This window comes from Aquarana catesbeiana, linkage group LG11 (genome assembly GCF_042186555.1).
Source record: "Aquarana catesbeiana isolate 2022-GZ linkage group LG11, ASM4218655v1, whole genome shotgun sequence".
NCBI classification, from domain to species: domain Eukaryota; kingdom Metazoa; phylum Chordata; class Amphibia; order Anura; family Ranidae; genus Aquarana; species Aquarana catesbeiana.
Window position 1 is genome coordinate 40,892,751 of NC_133334.1, and position 16,267 is coordinate 40,909,017.

General features: G+C 44.5%; 1 protein-coding gene across 1 annotated transcript in view; it reads left to right on the forward strand.

The window, feature by feature from the left end:
• SLC1A2 (solute carrier family 1 member 2) overlaps nucleotides 1-16,267 on the forward strand; it is a 198,865-nt gene that overhangs the window by 139,497 nt on the left and 43,101 nt on the right. Inside the window, exons 5-6 of the mRNA XM_073604200.1 lie at nucleotides 265-433; nucleotides 11,547-11,673. Of these exons, the coding sequence (XP_073460301.1) occupies nucleotides 265-433; nucleotides 11,547-11,673 (296 nt within the window). The remainder of the gene's footprint in view (nucleotides 1-264; nucleotides 434-11,546; nucleotides 11,674-16,267) is intronic.

The window sequence follows — 16,267 nt, forward strand, 5'->3', positions numbered from 1 at the left end:
CCCGGGGCTCCTGCTGAGATCCTGGTCTCTGTGCTGTGAGCATGCTGTGCGGAGTGCTCCCAGCACAAAGACAGATACGCATATATGCAGCCCCACGGAATAAAGCCCAGTCCAGTAAGGTCACATATATGTGTACTGTCCGCGTCAAGGGCTTAATAGATAGACCAATTCTGGCCTGGTTGACCAAACCTGACTACATATGACAGGTACACTTTAAAACAGCCATCATTTTTTAAAACTCATACCTTCTTCTTTGGTTCACAGATTCAAACGGTCACCAAGAAGGTTGTGGTGGAATATCCTGTAGAAGAGCCAACCAATGTCACTGACTCCTTTATGGCCGCGATTAACGACACTATGAATGTGACTGTGGTCAGAACAACAGAGGAAATCAAAAAGAAACTGGAATTCAAAGATGGGATGAACGTACTGGGTATGGAGTTCTGTTCATCACATTTTTCATATCTTATCTAATGGCATGTTTTCCTGTAGCTACTTATAGACAATGGGGTTGATTTACTAAAGGCAAAAAGACAGTAACAATGCAGTTGCACTCATTTTCCCCAGAGCTTAGTGAATGTGGTGAAGCTCTACTGATTTTCATCATCCAATCATGTGCAAACAAAATTGCTGTTTTTTTATTTTGCTTACACCTGATTGGGTATTTTTTTACAAAGTGAAGCTAGTTCACTACATTCACTAAACTCTGGGAAAAATTTGATACATTAGATTACTTGCACTTCAATAGGAAGAATTGGTCAAACCTGCAGCAGACAGAATCTGAAGCAACTGTGCATAGTAATCAATCATCTTCTACCTTCAGCTTGTTCAGTTAAGCTTTGAAAATGATAGATCAAAGCTGATTGGTTGCCATGCACAGCTGCTGCAGATTCTGGCTGCCCAAGGTTTGATAAATTTCCTTCAATGGGTTTTACATCGACATGCAAATCGATTGGGGATCTTAGCCTCAGATCAGACACTAGGAACTAGCCATCTTCTCTCGAGTCTGGACTTCCTCCCCTCGTGATTTACGCCACTAAATGCATTTTTAAATGGATGCCACATCCCCAAACAGCGTGAGAGACTTCAAATATGATAGACTGTTGGCTTCTGAAACCAAATGTTGTGTTTTCACAATTGATTTGCTTTCTGTTCCAATGATTTCAACACAAGCATAATCCAAAATGTATGTCATCCAAAATTACCCTTCAGTGAGAGGACGATGGTATCATCTGCTGAGTTCTCTCCTTCCTCCTGTAGCGCAGGGGTTTGCTACCAAAGTCATCATGCTAAGTAATGTATTGTTTCTTAAGCAAGGGTTTGGCTCCCTCTAGTGACCGCTAAAACTGTGTCAGGACCTTTTCTTTAATTAAGAAGTACAAACAGCTAAGCATTGTGGGATATGTATTTGGATGAGGAAGTGACTCATGTTGTTAAATCAGTGTGGGAACTACTAGACCCACAATGCCAAGTCACAGAACAGCCTGCTGGGTAAACAAATAAAAGGAACATCGCGGCGATCTTTCGGCCTCTTGGGACTCCATTCAACAACCAGCAGGGAGGTCTGTGTGTGTGGGAACAAAAGTCTGCGGCCTAAATGGCGCGGAGCGGGATCGCCAGCCTCTGAGGGACTTCAGAGTACAGCCCTACCAGCTTAGCAAGTGGATCGGTGTGCAGTGCCAGGACATCTGGAAGTTTCCTGCATCTCAGCCATCCGGAGGAGCGGCACAGCGTGGCGGCGCCATCTTTCATCAGACTGAGACATCAGAAGGAGAGTCTGGATGGAGCCTCATAGCCTCTGGGTCTACTGTGGTGAGAGGGCACCTACCCATTTCAGTAAAGTACACTATTTAATGAGTGAGTCATTTACAGACTGCTGGTGAGACTTGTAGTCCCACAGAAGTGATCCTACCTATTCACAGGCCGCACACAGCTGAACTCTGGAGTCTGTTATTCTCTGTGCTGTAGAGTCAGTACTGAATTACACTCACTGATAAGGAGGAAGTGTTACAAGTGCCATATATGTTCAGTTACAATTACCAGCGCTTTATTTATTCTACGGTTCGCTATCTCTCTGTTTCCCTGTTGGATTACAAATACTGCAGTTTAAAAACACGGGCTAGCTGAAGATATCTGAAGACAAGGAAGTTTTATCATCTCTTACAAAGCATCACAGTTCTACTAGGAAGTTGGGACATTGAATTACAACCTAGGGGGAGCCCTTGAGTAAAAGATAGATATTGCATTGTGTCATTACATGTGTTTCACATTACCTTGCAATTTGGTGTGTGCGTGTAGTAGGGCTTCAGTGGGAAAGTGTTGAATATAGGTCCTTGAGAATATTGAGCATTGTCCCACTGTACCCCCATCTATCTTTGTTCTCTATTTTGATTACTAAATCCATAGTCTTCATACCAGCAATTATTGTTATCAATTACCATTTATTGTTTACATTCGATCATATTGTTCTTTGTGTCGCTACTTTCTGAATGGTTAATTGGTATTCTGTGTGTGCCTCTATTACTACTACAACAGGTGAAGGCACAGGATCTAGGGTTATGGTAAATATACTTTACGGTTTGTCATTACTGTGTTTCTCTCTACTGCTGGGTCCTACATTAATATTACCAAGCAGGTGTGGCAGAGGGGTTGAGACTGTTATTGGGGTTGAGAGGCAGGGTGCAGAACCAAACATTCATTAGCAGCTCCTACGGGGTAGTGCTACATGTGGGGGCTCCTCTGGGATATCTGCTACTCTGCAATCAAACCCCTCCACCCTAGACAGCACCAGAATGGATACCGCCACTGTGATTCAGTGGTGCAAAGCAGAAAGCTCCGGCTCAGAAGCGAGTGTGGCAATTGAGCTCCCTGGAGAGGGTTGAGCGGAAGAACAAATTAGTCAAGTTGTGAAGGCGCTGTCCCCAGACAGAAAGGTGTGGGTGATTGCTGTCAGACCAGATCGTGGGACTGCCAGCACTCATGCACTGTTGGAATGGAGAAAGGGAGTACCTGAAAGCTTCAAAGGCACAAGTGTGCAACTGGCCAATAAGACATAATTTTGCATAATACAGCCAAAGGTTCCAGATGGGGCTCCTATCAGCTCCACTCAAGTGGAGTCAGATACAGGGGCAGTTCCCTCCCAGCCGTCACTGGCCATAATTGGGACAGAGTTATTTACAGCCATAGGAGACTTTGTGTCAAAATGCCAGAAGAGAAATCCAATATGTGTGGATGCTGGATATCGGAAGCTGAGGATTTTCTCTGGAAAACAGCCTGTGCCAAATGGAGAGGAAGAGTTTGAGGCATGGCTAGAGCAGGCTATGCAGGCCCTAGATGAGTGGGATCTGCCAGAGGCCCAAAAGAAGCAACGCATCAGTGAGAGTTTGCGAGGAGCCATGGCTGAGGCCATTAGGAACTTGAGATTTAGTAACCTGTACAACTTATGATTACCTGACCATGTTACAGGAGGAGTTCAGGCGGCCAGAGAAAGCAGCTGACCTAATCTATCAATTTGAACATACCCTTCAACATCAAGGTGAACGCCTGTCGGAATACATCAGGCGGCTGGATGGGATGCTATACCAGATTGTGTTAAAAAAAGGGATGATGCCCTCCGCTATAGATCAGGCTAGAATACAGCAAATCCTAAAGGGAGCTCTACGCTCTGACCCAGTCTGGCTCCAGCTGAGGACCTCTGTGGGTGTTATGTCCCTGAAATACCCGGATCTCATTAAAGTAGTGAGAGAAGAAGAGGCCTTGTTTGATGACATGCAAGCAGCTGCTTGTCCAGTCTCTACATCTTTAGTTGAAGTCAGGTCTGTGGGGTCTATGGAGCAGAACTCTGAAATAGTCGCCCTGAAATCTCAGATGGCACAAATAATGGAGATGAGGACTTTATTGATAGCAAAAATCACCAAGACAACCCAAGAAGGTGTTGCAGAGACAAGAGTACCACAGACTTCATCTATTACCTCGAGTCAGAGGTCAATTGGTAATGAAATTTGCTTCAACTGCGGGGGGACCGGACACTATCGACGAGTCTGTCCAAGCCCAGCAAAACCTGAGGTACAGCGCCAAAAGCCAGCGGAAAACTACAGAGGGCCCCAGTGAAGGAGTCAATCGGGTGCCCTGTTACATTAGCTAGCTCCAGAAACCTCAACAACGCAAAGAGACCAAGGAGGAAGTCCAAACCCTCATAGAGGACTCCCGTTGTTGCGTCTGAGCGACTCAGTGTCCCACTCCCTCTGACCCAGGCTACCCGGAGTCAATGCACACCAGACTCTCAGAGCTCAACAGAGGATCAAGCCGGATCAGAGCCTCTGCAAGAAAGGAGGGCACATACAAGCCACTGAACAGGCTAAGCCTGCAACTTCCCCCAAATTCCCTCCCAAGTTAGTTGGGCCTTCTCCTGATGTCCCTATCCAGGTGGAGGGATTCTACACCAAGGCCCTCCTGGATACTGGGGCTCAAGTGACCCTCCTCCACAGAGACTTTTATGACAAGCACCTCAAACACCTTCCAATACAGAAGTTAGAAGAGTTAGAGATATGGGGTATTGGGACTCAGAACTTCCCCTATGATAGCTATCTACCAGTCAAACTGACCTTTGACCCCTCTGTAGCTGGGAAGGCTGAGACTTTCGATACTTTGGCAGTGGTCTGTCCTCGCCCACCTGGGGTTAGTAAAAGTTCCCTCATCATCGGGACTAATACTGACCTTATCAGAAGACTGTTAACACCTCTTGTCAAAGAACAGAGAACTTCAACTACAAGTGTGCACCCCATGTTGAGACAAGCCTATCAGCACCTAGTACAAGAACAGAAGGCCCCAGCAGAAAGAGTAGGAAAGATCTGGCACTTGGACCGGAGTGAGAAAGTGTTACAGCCCGGTGAGGTAGCTTGTTTGCGAGCAATCATCAAGCTGAATTGGAAGCAACCAGGCCCTTTCATTGTCCTTGAAGTGGACGGTCAGAAAGAAGACATGGGGTTGGAAATAATTCCTGAAGTGGTCTCAACTAAGGCATTACAGAGAAGTCACGGGAAAATCTGTTAGTGTTCGCAACACAACAGCCTCACCTGTGAAGATGCCAGCTCGGATGTTGCTGGGACAAGCAAACCCAGCCACCCTGGTCTCACCGTGTGATTTGGTGAGGGGAGAGAAAGATGAAATCCCTGTGGAGGAGTTCTATCCTAAGAATACTCCTCTCTCACCTGCCTGGAAAGAAAGGGCCAAGACTCAGCTCCTAAGATGGTGGGCTGCATTCTCCAAGAGCGAGTTTGATGTGGGGTGTGCAAAAAGTGCCCAACACCAGATCCGTCTTCAAGAGGATAAGCCATTCCTTTTCTTGTGAAAAAAAAAGAGGACAAGCCATTCCGAGAAAGAGTCAGACGGATTCCTTTAGGGGACTTGGAGAACCTGCGTGAACAGCAGGCAGAGTTGAAGAGAGCAGGTGTCATCCAAGAGTCTTGGAGTCCATACACTTCTCCAGTAGTGGTGATGCGGAAGAAGAATGGGTCACTGCGGTTGTGTATCGACTACAGAACGCTAAACCGAAGGACCATTCCTGACCAATATACCACCCCAAGGATTGAAGATGCCTTACAGAGCCTGTCAGGGGCAAAATGGTTTAGTGTGCTGGATTTGAAGATCGGATACTACCAAATCCCCATGCATCCTGAAGATTGGGAAAAGACCACTCTCATTACCCCAGTGGGATTCTTTGAATTTGATCGCATGCCTCAAGGCCTGTCTGGCGCCCCGGCCACCTTCCAAAGGTTGATGGAAAGACTGTAGGCGACATGAACCTGATCGAGGTATTGGTGTATTTAGACGACATCATCGTGTTTGGCAAGACTTTGGAGGAGCATGAAGAGAGACTGGAAAAGGTCCTGAAGAGACTCCATGACAAAGGCTTGAAGCTCTCCATGGAAAAATGCCAGTTTTATCAACCTTCGGTCAACTACCTTGGCCATATCATGTCTGCGGAGGGAGTAGCCACCGACCCTCAGAAACTGGAAGCCGTCACCTCTTGGCCAAGACCCACTAATGTGATCGAGCTCAGGTCATTTCTGGGATTCTGCTCCTACCACCGGAGATTTGTCGAGGGATTTGCTAAAATAGCTTGTCCACTCAATGAGCTATTGAAAAGTGAAGAGGAAGACGATTATCCAGATTCAGTTAAGCCTATAAGACCAGCTGGAGGGCCCAGGAAGCCCAAAGAGTCCATTCATGAACAGTGGACCGACCAATGTGAAGAGGCATTTAGACAGTTGAAGTGGGGCCTTACAACTGCTCCAGTCTTGGCCTATGCAGATCTAGCTAAGCCGTATGAACTACATGTAGATTCCAGCCGAGGTGGATTAGGCGGGGTGCTGTATCAAGAACATGATGGGCACTTACGGCCTGTTGCCTATGTGAGTCGGAGTTTGGCACCCACTGAGAAGAACTACCCCACACATAAGCTCGAGTTCCTGGCCTTAAAGTGGGCAGGAGTGGATAAACTGAGGGATTACTTATATGGAGCAGAGTTCGTAATTAAGACCGACAATAACCCTCTCACATAACTACTCACTACCGCCAAGTTGGATGCCACGGGTCACAGATGGCTGGCTGCTCTATCAGGCTTTACCTTCAGCCTGAAGTACCGGCCAGGGATCGGGAACAAGGATGCAGATGCTTTGTTGAGAAGATCCCACTGTTCCCGAGACTCCCCAGAAGAATGGACTCAGCTGACCCCTGAGGGGGTGAGGGCCCTTTGTCAAGGAGCAGAACAGAAAGTTAAAGGTGGAGCCAGGGCTGAGTAAATTGGAGTGTCAGCCGCTGGGGTGCCCAGATGCTATTGCAACATCACCCAAGTCGGGGATGAAGATTTGCCAAAGCTTTTCAAGAAGGACCTGCGAAGGGACCAGTTGGAAGATCCCCTCTGTAGCCTGGCATTGAAGGCCTTGGAGAGCCAGCGCCCTGACCTGCTTCTCACTAACTCTTTGAAGGAAGCCCGCTTGCTGCACAAGGAGTGGGATCGGTTGCAGCTGCAACAATGGGTGGTCTACCGAAGGGGCCCCTCTGATGATCCCAAAGAAAAATGGCAGTTATTCCTACCAGGAAAGCATCGGGAGACAGTGTTAATTGTTCTACATGACCATCATGGCCATCTAGGGTCCGAGAGGACTTTCCAACTGGTGAGGGACTGATTCTATTGGCCCCTCATGTGGGCTGAAGTCGAGGGCTACTGCCACTCTTGCCTTAGATGTACCCAAAGGAAGACTTTGCCTCACCGAGCTGCCCCAATGGGCCACCTTCAGAGCCAGGGACCATTGGAGCTGGTGTGCATTGACTTTCTGTGCTTGGAGTCTGATCTAAGTGGACAGGGAAATTGCCTGGTGATAATCGACCAATCGACCAACAGGGATCTACAGTGGCCAAGATCTTAGTAGAGAAGTTCTTTGTACATTATGGCCTGCCCCAGCGCATCCACTCTGATCAAGGTAGAGACTTTGAGAGCAGCCTCATTAAGAGACTTTTAGACTTACTGGGCATCAAGAAATCTAGAACCACCCCATACCATCCTCAAGGAGAACCTCAACCAGAGGGATTCAACAGAACTCTTGAACATGCTCAGAACTTTAACTTCAGAGCAAAAGCAACACTGGAGCAAGCACATAGCGGCTTTTGTGCATGCTTACAACAGCACTGCAAATGATGCCACAGGATACTCTCCCTATCTCTTGATGTTTGGAGGCTACCGGAGGCCCGGCTACCAGTAGATCTAGCCTTCGGCACATCCCCGGACCATACCTCAGCAACTTCTGACAGAGGGTACGTGGACCAACTGTGGAGAAACCTGAAGACTGCCTATGATAAGGCTCAAGCTGCTTCAGATGCCCAAGGACAGAGGAACAAAAAAATTTTGACCTCAGGATATGAGTACAGAACTTACAACCAGGCGATAGAGTGCTGCTGAGGAATCTAGGTGTACCTGGGAAAGTTGGCTGATCGCTGGAAGCAACTCCCAGGACTGCCAGTGTGCCAGATTCGGCCAGAGGGATGCACAGGCCCATTAAAGACTTGGCATCGCAATCATCTTTTGCCTCTGTCGGAGGCAGTTCGTGTACCACCGCAGCAAGATTCACCGTCCACATCCACCACCCCTCAGAGATCCCGACCAGTGACTAGATCTCAGTCTGTGCCTCTTGCTGAAGAAGATGAGGACAGCGAGGATGAAAAGATTGGAATAGATTAGTTGTGGCCATCTCACACACCAGAGATTGCTACCACCCCTTTTCCTCATCCCACGGTGACAGACAGTGAAATTCTCCGAACAGAGGCCCCTGAGTTTGTGCCTCAAGATAGATCTCCAGGAGATCTGGAAGACCTCCAAACTGCCCTGATGGGAACAGCCTCTGAAGGTTCTTCTTCATTCATTGAAGCCAAAATGCAGGAAGCTGAAGTGGATGATAAGGAGGAAGAAGAGGTCCTGGATGAAGATGGTACCAATTTGCCTATAACACCAGAACCTAAAGAACGGAGAGTGAAGAGAATTATTCAACCACCCAAGAGACTAACCTATGACATTCTGGGTGAATGCTCTGAAGAGATTTGTCTTACTTCAAAAAAGACTCTTAAGGTGCCTGGTCCTTCCACCGTTGATTTGGTGGAGGACAACCCCATCTCACCCTCTGGCACATCTATACAGGACACTTTGGTGTCAGTAGCAAGTGGACAGAACAGTCTCCCTTAATGTGACAATTGGTGGGAGGCTCCTCTGTCAGTTCTGTGTCATGGTATGAACAATTTGAGTTTGAACTCTTCTTATGATAATGCAACTTGTTAGTTGTCATGTGTGCATTAACCTATTTTTCCGCTTGTATACAATAGCAGGTCACAAACTTTTACTGTCTTTGGGGATCAAAGATTTCAAGTGGGGGGAGTATGTAGCACAGGGGTTTGCTACCAAAGTCATCATGCTAAGTAATGTATTGTTTCTTAAGCAAGGGTTTGGCTCCCTCTAGTGACCGCTAAAACTGTAGCAGGACCTTTTCTTTAATTAAGAAGCACAAACAGCTATGCATTGTGGCATATGTATTTGGATGAGGAAGTGACTCATGTTGTTAAATCAGTCTGGGAACTACTAGACCCACAATGCCAAGTCACAGAATAGCCTGCTGGGTAAACAGATAAAAGCAACAGCGCGGTGATCTTTCGGCCTCTTGGGATGCCATTCAACAACCAGCAGGGAGGTCTGTGTGTGGGAACAAAAGACTGCGGCATACACGGCACGGAACAGGATCGCCAGCCTCTGAGGGACTTCAGAGTACAGCCCTGCCAGCTTAGCAAGCAGATCGGTGTGCAGTGCCAGGACATCTGGAAGTTTCCTGCATCTCAGCCATCCAGAGGAGCGGCACAGCGTGGTGGTGCCAACTTTCATCAGACTGAGAGATCAGGAGGATAGTCTGGACGGAGCCTCATAGCTTCTGGGTCTATTGTGGTGAGAGGGCACCCGCCCATTTCAGTAAAGTACACTATTTGATGAGTGAGTCATTTACTGACTGTTGGAGAGACTTGTAGTCTCACAGAAGTGATCCTACCCATTCACAGGCCGCACACAGCTGAACTCTGGGGTCTGTTATTCCCTGTGCTGTAGAGTCAGTACTGAATTACACTCACTGATAAGAAGGAAGTGTTACAAGTGCCATATATGTTCAGTTACAATTACCAGCGCTTCATTTATTCTACGGTTCGCTTTCTCTCTGTTTCCCTGTTGGATTACAAATACTGCAGTTTAAAAACACGGGCTAGCTGAAGATATCTGAAGACAAGGAAGTTTTATCATCTCTTACAAAGCATCACAGTTCTACTAGGAAGTTGGGACATTGAATTACAACCTAGAGGGAGCCCTTGAGTAAAAGATAGATATTGCATTGTGTCATTACATGTGTTTCACATTTCCTTGCAATTTGATGTGTGTGTGTAGTGGGGCTTCAGTGGGAAAGTGTTGAATATAGGTCCTTGAGAATATTGAGCATTTGTCCCACTGTACCCCCATCTATCTTTGTTCTCTATTTTGATTAATAAATCCATAGTCTTCATACCAGCAATTATTGTTATCGATCACCATTTGTTGTTTACCTTAAATCATATTGTTCTTTGTGTCGTTACCCACTTTAGTAAACTTTCTGAATGGTTAATTGGTATTCTGTGTATGTCTCTATTACTACTACAACAGGTGAAGGCACAGGATCCAGGGTTATGGTAAATATACTTTACAGTTTGTCATTACTGTGTTTCTCTCTACTGCTGTCCTACAGTAATATTTCCAAGCAGGTGTGCCAGAAGGGTCGAGACTGTTATTGGGGTTGAGAGGCAGGGTGCAGAACCAAACATTCATTAGCAGCTCCTAGAGGGGTAGTGTTACACTCCCTATATATCATCATTAAAGCATAACTACAAGGGAAGCTTCACCTTGGAAATTGTGAGCTTTAGCGTAAGTCAGGGTTTCTCAACCTGTGTTTCATGGAGCCCAAAGGTTCCTCCAGAGGTTGCTAGGGGTTCCTTGAGCAGTGAGCAATTTCTGCCTTTCAGTTAAGCTCCCACTGACACCATTGTTATTTTTTTTTTGCAAGGAACATTCTTTCCACTGACCATCACACTAATGTATCATAAGTTGTGGATATAATCATTTTCAGTAGGGGTTCCTTGAGACCAGAAAGTTATTTCAAGGGTTTCGCTGTGTTGAAAAGGTGGAGAAAGGCTGTCCTAAGTACTAAAAAATTCAAAAGTTTAATTAGAATGTGGAAGTGTTGAAACTGTTGGAATAGGAGGCAAATCAGTTGGAGAAAACACAACAGTTGGTCCTGAAGTCAACATTTTATGTTAAGCAGAGGTTCTTGCACTGTTTGAGGATAAGTGGCAGCTGAGCATTTATTGGAAGGGTAGGAGGTCTGGACTCAGAGGACTATATATTTGTAGTATCCAGCCGGAGGTAAGACCCCACTGAATTTGTATGCCGGTGGTCATGAGCAGCAAGGTCAGGAAACAGCATTACACATTCTATGCCAGTAAAATGTATTTTGAACTGTGAGTGCAATATTATTATTATGGAAGGTCTACACTGCACCAGTTATCTATGTTTTCCCTTTGTGTTTACTGAGCACTCCACGTTTCTAAACCAAAGCTGCAAGGCTGGGCCTTTTCAAGTCTTCTAATGGTGGCTAGCTAGAGATTTATTGGGGAATTCAATAAATCCCTTACAACACTTTTATGGTGCTGTGGTCCTTAATCTACAGCCTGTTTCCACAGCTTTACCAACACGTTTGGCAGATTCACTCTTATTAATGCATCAAATGAAAAAATAATTACCTCCAGATCCTAGATAATGAAACCTTGGTAACTAAGACCAACTCTAAGCTGGCGTACAGAGTACAGAGACAGGGAAACTTGCACTTTAAAGCAGAGCTTCACTGCAGATTAACTGGGGATGCACCAGAAGGAGGAGACTTCTATATTTGATTATGGACCAATGAATGACACATTGTCTTATCTGCATGCAGGTCTGATTGGTTTCTTCATAGCGTTTGGCATTGCGATGGGAAAGATGGGTGAACAGGCACGGCTGATGGTGGAATTCTTCAGCATCCTCAATGAGATTGTCATGAAACTTGTGACTATGATCATGTGGTAAGTTGATGCATGAGCCTTTCTGGGGTGCTGAAATGAAAGCAAAATACATTATGGCTGGCAGCTACTAAAGCGTACACAAGTAGCCCAGGGACAACTGTTGCGGCAATGCTCTGAGCCATTTATGATCCCACTCCCTCCTCATCAGAATTCAAGTTTGCTTTAATCCATATGAGAGGTTAAAGTTAACTTTTTGCTTTACCCTGTATGGACATAGTACAGGTTTACTTTAAAAGAGTACTTTGGGTGTCTAGTAAAACACCGCAATAGGTGGCCTCCTTTTTACTAAACACACCTAAACTCTAAAGGTGATACTCAAAAAATTAGAATATCGTGCAAAAGTTGATTTATTTCACTAATGCAACTTAAAAGGTGAAACTAATATATGAGATAGATTCTTTACATGCAAAGCAAGATAGTTCAAGCCGTGATTTGTCATAATTGTGATGATTATGGCTTACAGCTCATGAAAACCCCAAAGCCACAATCTCAGAAAATTAGAATATTACATGGAATCAATAAATCAAGGATTGTACATAGAACAATATCGGACCTCTGAAAAGTATAAGCATGCATATGTACTCAGTACTTGGTTTGGGCCCCTTTTGCAGCTATTACTGCCTTAATGCGGCGTGGCATGGAAGCTATCAGCCTGTGGCACTGCTGAGGTGTTATGGAAGACCAGGATGCTTCAATAGCGGCCTTTAGCTCTTCTGCATTGTTCGGTCTCATGTCTCTCATCTTTCTCTTGGCAATGCCCCATAGATTCTCTATGGGATTCAGGTCAGGCGAGTTTGCTGGCCAATCAAGCACTGTAATCCCACGGTTATTGAACCAGGTTTTGGTGCTTTTGACAGTGTGGGCAGGTGCCAAGTCCTGCTGGAAAATTAAGTCAGCATCCCCATAGAGCTTTCCTGTGGAAGGAAGCATGAAGTGCTCCAAAATTTCCTGGTAGACGGCTGCGTTGACCCTGGACTTAATGAAGCACAGTGGACCAACACCAGCAGATGACATGGCTTCCCAAATCAACACAGACTGTGGAAACTTCACACTGGACTTCAAGCATCTTGCAGTGTGTGCCTCTCCATTCTTCCTCCATACTCTGGGTCCTTGGTTTCCAAATGAGATGCAAAATTTGCTCTCATCAGAAAAGAGGACTTTGGACAACTGAGCAACAAACCAGGTCTGTTTTTTTTAGCCCAGGTAAGACGCTTCTGATGTTTGTTGTTCAGGAGTGGCTTGACAAGAGGAATACGACATTTGAAGGCCATGTTCAGGATCCGTCTGTGTGTGATGGCTTTTGATTCACTGACTTCAGCCTCAGTCAACTCCTTGTGAAAGTCCCCAACACTTTTGAATGGTCTTTTCCTGACAATCCTCTCCAGGCTGCGGTCATCCCTGCTGCTTGTGCACCGTTTTCTTCCACACTTTTCCCTTCCACATAACTTTCTGCAATTACCTTTTGAGGCTTTCCCTCCTTATGGAGGGTGTCAATGATGGTTTTCTGCACAACTGTCAGGTCAGCAGTCTTTCCCATGATTGTGATTCCTACTGAACCAGACTGAAAGACCATTTAAAGGCTCAGGAACCCTTTGCAGGTGTTATGGCTTTAATTGGCTGATTAGAGTGGGACACTTTGAGCCTAGAATATTGCACCTTTTCACAATATTCTAATTTTCTGAGATTGTGGATTTGGGGTTTTCATGAGCTGTAAGCCATAATCATCACAATTATGACAAATCACGGCTTGAAATATCTTGCTTTGCATGTAATGAATCTATCTCATATATTAGTTCCACTTTTTAAGTTGCATTAGTGAAATAAATCAACTTTTGCACGATATTCTAATTTTTAGAGTATCACCTGTACATTTCCTACAAAGACCTCCTACAAGCCAAGCTCTTGTGACATTGCTTTATTCTACCAAATAAAGTGGGCTGCAGAATGGGACAAAATATTACTAGGACCACATGTTCATGCCTGCCTTCTCACCATTAGTAGCAGGCTATCTACATGGCTCCACCTCCTACATAACCCTTGAAGTCCCATAAAGGCTACATTTACTTCAGACCTGATCTTTCACATCTCATTCATGAAGCCCCTGTGCCTAGGCTTTGTATCATGCTGAAGGTTTTTTCTTTCCTTCCACTTCCCATAAATCAGTCCCATTGTATGCTCAGCTCTATTCACCCTCAGGTTCAGATTCACATGTTGCCAAAATCTTGTAGCTGAATGGGATGCTGCAATTGGCAACGCACTTCTCCATTAGCCTTAGTTGCAGGTTGAACAATGACCATCCTGTCTGAGGTTAGAAGCCACCTCAGAGGACAACATTTCCTCACCGTTTATCATGGGTCCTTTGTCAATTCTTGCGAAAGCAGCAGGCTCAGTATACGAGAGACAATGAGGTCTCTTGGGAGATCCTGGACTGGATACAGGTGGACAGGCTCCATGTTCTCAGAGGAAATGAGCTCAGAAACTGTCACAGCCGTTGATCTCTCCTTAAGAAAAGAGCCATTTGCAAAACAGTTTAGAGAGAACAATGAGTTCCCAGTTTCACAAATTGCTACATTCTAACTTCCCCTTGAAATCACATCTGGTTCCTTATTATAAATTGTTTTAGTGTTTATACTTTGTGGTTTTCATCAGGTGACAGGGGATCATTAAATTTGGCTTGATTTGTAGATACTAAAAACAAACATTACCTGCCAAATCATTTTAATTTGTCATTCCACCCAAATCTGGTATTTGAGTTTTTGGTAGATGCTTGTATGTTGAAACTACAAGCAATTTCTGGTCTCTTTAAGGGACATAGGATATTCCCAGCATCACTTATATACCTTTATCATTGGCCTTGCGCCAATTTGGGGGTTGAATTGGTTCTGTTAAGTTTTTGACTCACTGGTATTACTGTGTTTTGAGTGTTTTCTGCACATTTTAATTTGAAATGCGATATGCTGCAGCTTTTAAAGAAACCCTGTACTGAGATAAATATATTTGGGTTGCCTTTGCTGACCTCTTTCTGGAAAAGGCTAGGTGCCTGGTAGTTTACTTTGAGTCAATAAACAAAGATCGCTGGCCCTAATTTCACTTGTTACATATTTGTTCTGGGTCTGTGCCTTTCGGATTTTGCATAAAATTCAGCATGTCCTGAAATTTTGTGTGTTACAGCCCGCAGAGCAATACTTAGTATCATGAACAATTCCAAAGTAATTAAAAATCCAATTTCCATCTTAATTTACAGCTGTTGTGATATACTAGGGGCATGCACTAAATTTCCACATGTTGAGGTGCATTACACCTAATTCATTTTAACGGGTTATCCTTCCTTACAACCTGGTAAAGTTCTGTACTCACTATGTACTCTCCTAGAAATTCTGTTAGACTACCGGTATCTCATTTTTTTGGCGAGGTCCTTTCTATGACTCATCCACGTCTCAAAGGAAGAAAATACTGGAGCTATTTTCACATTACTTTATATTGCTTGGGTGATTATATTTAACAATTAGTTTGAGAAAAGACTTGGTAAGGCAAAGTGCAATTTCCTCATAACAGGGAAATGTTATGAATCTGTAGAAAAGATTTGCTAAACTATTTACAATATATATACTTTATTTGTAGGGATTTTTTTTCTCGAAAAACAGGCATACCCCACTTTTAAGTACACAAAGGGTTATTTACTAACGCTAGAAAGTGCAAAATCAGGCTCACTTCTGCATAGAAACCAATGAGCTTCCAGGCTTTATCACCAAAGCTTAATTGAACAAGCTGGGGTTAGAAGCTCATTGGTTTCTATGCAGAAGTGAGCCTGATTTTGCACTTTCTAGCTTTAGTAAATAAACCCCATTGCGTACTTAAAAGTGGGGTATGCCTGTATAGTGACTTTTTTTTTTAGTTTAGTTTTTTCTGGAAAAAACTGCTCAAAAACTAAATGCTATGCTGCTTTAGGTGTGCGCTTGGCCTTGTGTTCACTACTGAAAGGTAGAATCAGATGGTAGACTGATTCTTTGCTCAGGCCATCAGACATGTTCCTAGCTTTGAAGGGTGCTTAGAACAACATCTTCTCAAGAAAGGCAAGACTATCATCCATTCTTCTCAGGCCAATAGACATGTTTACAACTTTGAAGGGTGCCTGGAAACAACTACTTCTCAAGAAAGGCAAGACTATCATCCATTCTGTTAGTCTCTATTTAGCCAAAGCAATAAAACCTCTGAGTATTTCTCCTCTTTAATTTGGCACTGCGTGACCAACGTTCCCACATGTTTCAGTCTTATTATTTTATAATTTGGTTGTTTCGATATGTAGATCATTACCATTTTCTGATTGCATTTATGAAATATGAAAACATGCCCAGACATTTTTACGATAACGTTTTTAAGTTGAGTCCAACAAGAAACAATAGGGTAAGTCGTAAATGTCTCATTCAGTTTTTGATGTATTTAATTCAGGTGTTGTGGTTGAACACATTTTTGTTTTAATTCCATCTTTTTGGAACACGAAAAAAAAAAAAGACTAATGCCGCGTACACACGGTCGGACTTTTCGACCGGACTGGTCCAACGGACGCCGACGGACCAAATCCGGCGGACAATAC